At 36.3% G+C, this 10,203-nt stretch overlaps 1 protein-coding gene across 14 annotated transcripts in view; it reads left to right on the plus strand.

Moving 5' to 3' along the window:
• The window catches only part of Cdc42bpa (CDC42 binding protein kinase alpha), a 201,522-nt gene that overhangs the window by 155,211 nt on the left and 36,108 nt on the right, over positions 1-10,203 (plus strand). For 4 of the 14 annotated variants that reach the window (XM_029538840.1, XM_029538845.1, XM_029538847.1 and 1 more), the window contains 2 exons: positions 782-829; positions 5,149-5,187. The exons of 4 other annotated variants lie outside the window; for them this stretch is intronic. In XM_029538840.1, the coding sequence (XP_029394700.1) occupies positions 782-829; positions 5,149-5,187 (87 nt within the window). The remainder of the gene's footprint in view (positions 1-781; positions 830-5,148; positions 5,188-10,203) is intronic. 6 more of the 14 variants (XM_029538841.1, XM_029538846.1, XM_029538842.1 and 3 more) reach the window with 3 other exon arrangements.

A 10,203-nucleotide genomic window follows, 5' to 3' on the forward strand; every position in this document is an offset into this window, starting at 1 on the left:
GCTCACTCACACTATAGCTCACTCACTCACACTATAGCTCACTCACACTATAGCTCACTCACACTATAACTCACTCACACTATAGCTCACTCACACTATAGCTCACTCACACTATAGCTCACTCACACTATAGCTCACTCACACTATAGCTCACTGCCGGCTCGTGTTCCAAGTCAGTTCCAGGAGTATGTGCTAGAGAGTGCTATTTGATAAAAGTGCTAATCTACACTCTGTTAGTTGTACTCTGAAGTAGTGATTGTGTAGCTCTTTGCTCTTTGTCATTCTTTCCTTCTAAGTATTTTGCTGAAATAATGTAATATAATGTCAAAGTATGTTTTATGTCAGAAAATATAAGTTATTGGTTATGGCCTTGTGCAGCCGTTAGAAACCCTGGAATCTCTGTGCAAGGCTTGGATCTAAGAACTGGAGCGTGCAGTGAGCACAGATGACAGATCCCTCTCATCGCTTCCATTCCATCGGGAAGAGTTAGGAGCAGATGCCCTGGTTCAGATGTTATTTTCAGAAGTGTACCATTAACTTAATTAGCAGTGATTTGCCATACACTGCCATCTTAGTACATTGGGGACAGTAACTGAATTTCATTTCTCGGGGAAGGGAGGAAGAATCCCTAAACTCTTAGCAGTGGTGATAGTAACTGCTTTTCTCATTTACTTATTGAACAAATGCCATTTGCCTTTCAGTTGTTTTTGATTTATTATTTGTTTGTATTAAATTGCTTCATCCATATTTTCTATTTTTTATTGCTGAATTCGTTAAATAGGATTCTCTTTCTTCTTCTTCATCCTCACTGATTGATTTTTTGGATGACGTAAGTCTTTGATTTTCAACCAATGCATCCTTCAGTAAAAAAAGATCAGTGAATTCATTTGAAGAATTTGCCTAGTAATGCAGTCAGTTTTAGAAATATAACTTGGAAATAATATGTGAGCCAAATGCTTCCTTCTTATAAATATAATGGTCTATCATTATTAAATGTGATAGAGTAAAAAAAAAAAAACTTTTTTAAAAAATGCTTTGGCCTTTGGCAAATCTCTGTGTTTCCATTCTTTACCAGAAAGACTGGAATGCTTGCTTCCGCACCGTCTCTGTCCATGATAAGCAGCTCCTTTTGTCTATCACGGCTTCGCTTTTACTCATCTTTTCTCTTCAGCACTGTGCTGTTTCTGTGTTGTTACTTTAAAAGAAGCCTCTGATGGATTAATGAAAAAAGTAATGACACTTTAAGAGTTAACTTCTTAGTTAAGAAAATAAATTAAATTTTAATGCAGACAGATTTCTCTTCTAATGTTCAAAGTAATTTTAAGTAAATTGTGCACTATACACCCCATTTGACTGCTTTAATATATTCTATCTGAATTAATTGTGTAGGTTTAACACTGTATAGGTTTCTAGTCAGTGCCTGATGCATCAGTTCCCACCTGCGCTGGGTGTTACATTCATTATCTGTTCCACTGTAGAGGACTCAGAATCCTTGATATGCTGTTGAACTTGCAGAGTCAATAGAATTAAAAGATAAAAGAGTTTAAATGTAAACAATGTACATTAAAGTATTTTAAATGAGGGGAAATTCATTAAATACTTTATTCCTAATATTTTATTAAAGTACAATATTCAGAAGATGATTTCAACATAATTTTTCACTGGAAATTTTTTTATATTATTTTTCAAATTCCTAAACAACAAAGAGACTTTTTGGTGTGTTTGAAAATATACCCAAACCTGTTTCCCTCCAAAATAGAAATTTTTGTTGTTCTTAAAACAATTAATAATGCTGGATGGTTCTGTAGTATAATTGAAAGATAGCTGTCCTGAAAACATCGCATTCTGTGTCCATCTTCTGTTTGTTATGCTAAAACAATATTGTACTTTCATTATCACATTAGAAAGTTTGAGTAAGTTACCAAGTTCTATTTACTAATAAACTGTTTTCACTTTTCTTAAACAAATTCTCCCCTTCATCCACTGCTCCCCCCATAAGCACTCGGGTTGTAGAACCAGAACAGCTTCATAGAGGTCTGCATGTCCCTCTCCAGACTCCTGCTGCAGGAGTGCTCTGAGATTGCTCCTCTAGATGGCATGGAAGTGCACCCAAGCCAGACCCACTCCCAGCCACACTTTCCCTCTCCGACCCCTCAGCAACTGTTGGGCAGCACAAGCTCATCCCAGCACAGAGCTGAGTCTTAGAAAAGGGGCAGAAGCTGCAAATACAGAAGTGGATGCTCACAGTCATCCATTGGACAGAGCACAGGGTCCCCAATGAAGGAGCCAGAGAAACCCAGGGAGCTGGAGGGCTCTGAAGCCCCCTAGGAGGAACAACAGTATGAACTAACCAGTACCCCCAGAGCTCCTTGGAACTATACCACCAATCAAAGAAAGCACATGGTGGAACTTGTGGCTCCAGCTGCATAGGTAGCAGAGGATGGCCTAGTCAGTCATCAATGGGAGGAGAGGCCCTTGGTCCTGTGAAGGCTCGATGCCCCAGTGTAGGGGAATGCTAGGGCCAGGAATGGGAGTGGGTGGGTTGGAGGGGAAGGGGATAGGGGATTTTCAGAGGGAAAACTAGGAAAGGGGATAACATTTGAAATGTAAATAAAGAAAATATCTAATAAAAAGAAAAAAGAGAAGGAGCAGAAAGCTTCCTAGCACACAGTGAGTGAATGCGAGCTGGGTTTCCGTGCCATTGTTTGGGGGTTTTGTTCTGTTTTGTTTTGTTTTTGCTTCACACTTTTCCAAGGCACAAGTTGCTTTGTTCCATTGTTCTGGTAAACCTCATAAGCTGCCTATTCCACTTTCTAGTATGGAGTTCAGAGGAGATTACCTGGCCTTTCAGTACCTAGGTTTGCTCATCTGACAGTAGTTGACATTGTCCTAGTCTCATAAAGTGATTTGAACATTCGAGAGTTTTAGTCTATTTCCTTACAAGGTTGGCTATCTTCTCTTCACCTTTAGCTCTGTCTCTTGTCTGCCTGTGTTATGTCACTAAGGTGCTGCTGCCCTTGCTCCTTCCTTCTTAGCTTTCCACTTGCTGGTAATATGAACCACAGCGACCATGTTTCCTGGTATTAACCATTCACTTATTTTATTATTAAAGTCACAGCAAAATTATGTTTCAATAGTAGCATTAAATCTTTGATATGTTCATGTTTCACATTCATGATATACTATGAAACACAAGTTCAGTAGCTCCTATTGTTGAGTATTTAGATTCTTAAGGAGTAATTCATTATTCTTTATCCTACAACTGGTTATATTATGCATTTTCTTTATAATGTGTGACTTTCCCTGCATTAAGTAGGTTCTGGTCCCTAACTAACCTCAATACCTTCCCTCTGGTCATCCTCTTCTATCTTCTATTATTTCTATAAAAAAGAATGTTGAAGGACTAATGTTTAATTGCAGCCAGACCCTCCACATTTAGGACAGAGGGATCATACGTTTAATTTGGTGTTGTCTACATATCATCTGTCTTCTCAGTTCTTCCCCACACACATGTCCAGGGTTACTTTCAGAGTTCTCAGTTTTATTACTAATAGTTCTTGCCTCCAAGTTTACCTTCTGCTCTTCTCCTACTTTTATTCTTTGATTTGGGCTATTACAATTATCATTTCATGTTTAGAACCACACGGAGCTAGTCTTCTAGTCACTGTTCTTCCTGGGATTGTTTTGTCTGTTTATTCTCAATTCGTATGAATGCTAGAATTGTTATCAGGATGGGGAGATGGTAAGGGCAGGATGCCTTAAGTCAAGCTGTGTAGTTAATCCTGTGTAGGGATAGCTTTGACATAGGGAAGGAGTTTATGTAATCGCCACCATTTTGCTCCCCAGGAAAGAGACGAATGAGGCAGTGCAGGGGTGTATGCTCAGCACTGTGCAGCTGGATGTGAGAGGATGGCTGCTTGGGCTGCTTGCACACAGTGTGGACTTCAAAAGACCCCTAGACAATATCCAGGACAATTGTCTAAGCCTCTGTTTATCACACCTTTCTGTTTGGAAGAGTGGTCTTAGTAAGGGTGACTTTTAGGGTTTTCATCTTTAAGGAAAAACACAAGTGTAGACAGAGGATCTGTATGGCATTCCTTAACGCACATAAAGAGACACATATTTTTAACAAAATAAAAGGCACCATGACGAAAGGATATAGGAAGGACATTCCCAAATTTAAATTGCAGTAGAAAAAATAATATAATCTGTTCTGTGAAAATCCATATCTCTTCTACCTTTCCTTTTCACTCAGCTTCCTACATATCCCTAATCCTGATGAGTTCCCATGAGGCCCAGCCCCACATTCTATGTAGCCAACCAGATGAGGACAAATGGAAATTAAAGTTCTAGTATCTGAAGTTCAGACATGGAAGAAGATACTGGATCCCTAATCCAGCTTTCTATTTACCTCACATTGCCTTTCTTCCTCATATTCTGTCAAACAAGAGAAATGAGTTATCTCAGCAGACAGAGTGTACGCATAAAGTTTAGCCTCAATTAAAATCTTACTTAAATGCTCCAGAATATTGAACTCGGTCATGCTTCCTCCCTTCACTAGTGTCTTTATTTTACCATGGCTCTCATAGTGATCCACAGATCTTACATTTTCACAGAGCCAATCTCAAGGCCTGAAGATGTTGTCAAGGTGGACAGTATAGAGCTATGCTTTTGTTTTTTCTGTTGTCAGTGCTGATGATCCCTGATTTAGCTCTCAGCATTTTAAAAGTCACCTTTGAAAAGAGCAAGATTTGGTATGTAAATGAATAAACCAAAGCTCCTTAATTATATATTTCATGGGTGGTGTGTGTGTGTATGTGGTGTTTTACTATGGTTCAAATAAGTTTTAAGTGATTGCAAATAGGAACTCAAAATTAAATCAACCTATTGTTGTTACAATTGTTCACAACTTGATGGAATGCTGCCATGTGGATCGCTATGTGTGTGCCATGCAAACTTAAGCCTGAGACCACATCTGAGCAGTTGTTTCCTTACTGTTTTTATCCAACAGTTTTTCCTGGATATAAATGTACTTGAATGTATCAAAATGATGGTGTTGTACATATGTCTGTATGCTATATGTTGGTACAGAGGGCCTGGGGCCTGTCCTATGAGTATGTGTAACGTGGTGTTCTCTCTCTGTTGAAGCACTCTCCGTCCTGTACTCCAGCTAGCAAAGGCAGACGTGTAAGAGACTCCCACACTGTGTGCTGTCCCCAATGCCTTCTGCCTGTGTCTCGCCCCTTGCCTTTGGCTGCAGAGCCCTTGAGCATGCTCCATGTGTCATTGCACCTCTCATGCATGTGCTGCTGCTCTGGCGCCTCTTCTCCTCTCTCTCTTTTCCTCCCTGTCTCTCTCTCTAGCCCTCCATTTTGGCTTTGGCCGCAGAGCTTTAGGAATGTTCTTTATGTAAATTTATACAACTAAGCCATAAAAATAGTAAGATACATTTTAAAATTTTACTTTCTAAGTTATTCAAATTCAGGGTAAATGAGTTTCTCATAGAAAATCTGATACACACAATTGTATAGAGTGTCCAGGCCACTTATAGACCTCGTTGACTGGATTTTATATAAATCAGTTCTGAAGAAATTGTGAGGTTGGTATTTAATGGATGTCAAAGGAATTTCCCTAAATATTTTACACACTGTAGATTTAGAAAAATAATTTTAATAATAATTTTTTGTAATCTAATTTCAAGATTTAAAAAGATTCTATATGTTATTAATACTGGAAACATCTTCCATTGCCAGTGCTAGCTCTATGCTTCTGGACCTCAAAGTGTTTGGCCACTTCCCAGGCTCTGTGTGGCTCTGATATGCTCCAGGTGGGAAATCGGTATGTGGAAAGGTCTCAGGCTTTTATAAGCCAGCCTGCCCCAGCACCTGCCACACACACCACCGAGATGCTTAACTGCATTTGCATGCAGTGTTAAATAGCACTAAAGGACAATCATTGGGAGATAAAAATTGTAACTTTGAGCTGTCAGCTTCATGATTGGCAAGCACCTTTATTCCAGAGTTCCTAGAGATAGAAAGTTGGAGATGAAGTACTTCTCAGTGAGCATGAGAGGTAGTAGGATGGACGTTGATTCTTGTGTTCTTTCTGAACTGATGAAGGGTGTTGTCACACAAACATGAGTAACGCTAGCGTTACAGATAATTTGAACAGCCCCCTCAGCTGTCAGGGTTGGACTCAGTGGATCTATGAGTTCATTTGCCCTCTATTAGTAGAGGCCTATTAAAAGATTTCTGCTTCTACAGATGTCTTAATTGTTTTGAAATTTATAGAATTAAGCCAGTAGATACTTGTATCTATAAAATTATTCGTAACTATTTTGTAGTGGAAAGGCTGGCATTTGTCTGCCCGTCTGTACTATATTTGATTTATCAGCCTGTGAACTGAATGAATTTATCATGGTTTGTTTTTAAGGTTATAATTCAGAAAGGTTTTGTTTTATTGATAATGTTATTAAGAATTAGTTATATCTGATTAGTAATCCATGTACACTGGGAGATTTTGCCATGTAGAACATTTCATTGACTCAAGAAATAAGAAAAAAAATTTGAGGGAAGTGACTGCTCTATGATTTTTACTCCTAATCCTGTATCTTTCTATGACAGCATCTAAAGAAGCTGCCATTAACCAGAACCTGTCAGTATGGCAGTCTTGATTATCTCCTTTCCCAGCGTCCTTCAGTTCCTCCTTGGCTTAGTAACTGACTTTTTCCCTTTAATTTATAAAGAAATATGTTCATAAGAACATATGAAAAACTCTTAAATTACCCAGTAGTTAAGTGAGAACTTTGTAGTGGCATTGTAAAATAGTCTCTGGGACATGGTTGTAACATTGTTATTTCCATACAACACAAATACTTTCCATTTCTAATTGTGGCTTTGAGTCTAACATTGACATAGGATTTCATAAATACCATGTTTTCAGATGATTAAATGCTTTTGTAAACTTACAATTATTTCCCTTGAAATAGCACAGAAATAAGGAAACATTCTAGAGTTGGCTATTTCTATGCTATTAAGCCTCATTTGCAGGTTGAAGACTTAAAGTTCTATTAAATAATACGTATACTGTAAGAAAAATCTTATAAAGTGTATTGTTAATGTATGGGTACAAATGACTGCAGAGAGTTACATCTGAATCTTTTAATACTAAAGGGCACAGACTGTCTCATTTCACATTGTTCCTTGAGAATTTGGATCAGAGACCACAAAGAGCCAATGTACAGCTTCATTTCCTGTTTCTTTTCATAGAGTATAATTCTCTAGAGTCCATATTTGAGACAAAATACTGAAAATAACTTTAAGAGAAATTTTCATAAAGAAATTTCCAAAATAATGTAACTAGTAAGACTAAACCTGAAGCTATAAGATTAAGTAATTTTTACTTGTCACAGCATAATACAATATTATATTTGTATTTTCCAAATGAAATAATACTTCTATAATACTAAAGGTTGGTCATAAGCTCAGTTAACAGAAATAACTATTTCACTAAAAGTTTTATGCTCTGAACACACAAAAAAAATGACTTATTTCAAGAATGCTTCTAGCTAAAAACCAAATTTGATTTTTTTTAAAAAGTAGATTTTTTATTTCAAATTATAGTTCTTGATACAAGCAATATATTAGATGCAAGCTGTTTTTTTACTAAATTATAATTTATTATCTATATTAAATATCAGTCTCTTTTTACTTTAAAACAAGTTGTGTGTATGAGTGCTATTGCCTGGCCATCTTGAGATGTCCAGAATATCGGTGACACAGAGTCTCGGTGACGCAGTCACGGCCATTGTCTTAGTTCTTGCTTATTGCAAAACTATGCTGTGTAATGGGAGGGAATCTTGGTGAAATCATCTGAAAATCAGACAGTTGCCTGGTCCTGGGAAGAAAAATACTTTCATTTTATTACAGTACTTTAAACATATATTGTGTGGATAATTTGCTAGAAAAATCTTAATATATTCAGGAACCATTGTGGACTTCTTGCATGACCCTGCCATGCATTATGAACAACAATAAAAAAAAATCACAACATTTGACTTTTTATTATACACACATATTATATATTTGAACTAGGAAAACATAAACAAAACTGACAGTATAGTAAATGTCTTTTAGTTCCTGCTCATTAGAATAAGTCATTAAAATATGTTTCCTGCTGGGCAGTGGTGGCACACGCCTTTAATCCCAGCACTTGGGAGGCAGAGGCAGATGGATTTCTGAGTTCAGGGCCAGCCTGGTCTACAGTGTGAGTTCCAGGACAGCCAGGGCTACACAGAGAAACCCTGCCTTGAAAATTATATATATTTTTCCTTACAGAAAATGAATTAATAAGAATAGAAAACGTATTTTTATAAAAGTACTCTTTCTCAGTGGATTATAATTTTAAAATATTGAGTAAATTTTTTATACTGTTAGATTAAGATTTGCTTCTAAGGTCTGTCTTTGAACAATATCAGAATACTCCATCCATTAATATTATGTGTTGCTTTTTAGCTATTTAACATTTTATTGTTTTTATAATTATCAAGATAATATTAAATTGATGTAGCTCTGCTCTTATGTATATCATATTTATTGGCTTTTACTACATTAGTAACTCAATTAACAGATTTCATGCTATAATATCTTTAGTCGTGTCTATGGGTTAAATACAGAAATGATGATTACATTTTTAAAAGTTTTTAGAGTCCTCTGTGTAAAAATGTTATTCATGTTTGTGTATATGAGTTATTGTCAGCTAATCTTAAAATCAGTCTTAGGCATCTTTAATTCTAGTATATTTAATGAATATCCTGAAATTTTAGTTAATTGCTTTTAATGGTAAGAAGAAACCATTAATTACAAATACTTGGTAAGGATTAGCATGTAATTGTAGTTAAAATGAACATCACAGTCATGTTGGTGATAAAACTCTGGTGAGGAGAGTAAGTGACTTGTTTTCCTCATCTGCCTTGTTAAGCTATGTTTGAGAGAATATTCATACTGGCAGCAATCCCCAGATGGTGTGACAACACAGTGTCTTTATTTCCTTAGCTTCTGCTCTTAATAGAATCTTATAAAAGATTTGAGTTTAATGTTCAAAAAATTTTTGCCATGAGTGTTTTCATGATTAATTATGCTTTTTGTTTCTTGCGTTTATTGCAATTACACATAGAAAAGTAGAGTGGTAATTTTCAAACTCCTTAGTGGTTTTTTTTTTTTTTCAACAATCAGAATGTTACTGTAAATGATATAGTTGGATTTTTTTTTAATATTCCCACTCAATACCATTTCAAAATACTACTGCTGTGTAGTTACTTAGTTTCTTTTAAAAAGAAAACTAATTTGATTTTTTAATGAAATTGAGTTTTACTTTAAGAGCATATAGCTCTAAATGCACATATAGTGATTTATGATGTTCTATTTTATTGTAGCTAATACTAGTTTGTCTTTCTAAAATATTACTGTAGTTTTCAATATAGCCTGGGTTTACTTGATGCAGCTAAGAAAGTAATTTTTATTTCCTCATTTTTGTTCTCTTTCATTGACACTAATTAGTGAAGACTAGTTAAGAAGAAACAACAAATTAATACATGACAGGAATTCTTCGAAAGAAAAAGATTTCTATTAAAGGGTTCAAGAATTCTGAAGTCAGCAATCACAAGTTAAACTAGATAGTGAGTCTTTTCTTTCTAGTGGCTCACTCACTGCCATGTTTTTATGGGACCATAAAACATGCTGATAAATGTTTTAACACCTGACTCTGGTCAATAAACTGCTTAATAAACTGCCAGTTTTGTGATAGAAGCTCTTAATCACCCACGGCCGAGAAGGTGGTGTGACTGCATGCTTTAACTCTGGTGCTGGACACTATACACTGTGCTCACCTCTGCTTGCTCACGGTACCATTACTCAGGGAGTAGGCCTGCTTTGAAATGTGGGTCAGGGTTAGTGAAAAACACAAGCTATCTGCCCTTGACCTTGGAGATATTAAAGCCACAAGACTTAGAGGTAAAAGTCATTGGAACTATTTGTTCCTATTCACAAAATTACCTTGTATCCAGGGTTTATTGTCTTACTGTTGAGTATTAGGGCTTCAGGATTTCACGATAGCTAAAAAAAAAAAAAAAAAAAAAAAAAATACATGCAAAGGGTTGTTGTTGTTGTTGTTAAAGAATTCCAAAGATTAAATTGCATGAGTGAC

This window comes from Mus pahari, chromosome 5, assembly GCF_900095145.1.
Source record: "Mus pahari chromosome 5, PAHARI_EIJ_v1.1, whole genome shotgun sequence".
NCBI classification, from domain to species: Eukaryota; Metazoa; Chordata; class Mammalia; order Rodentia; family Muridae; genus Mus; species Mus pahari.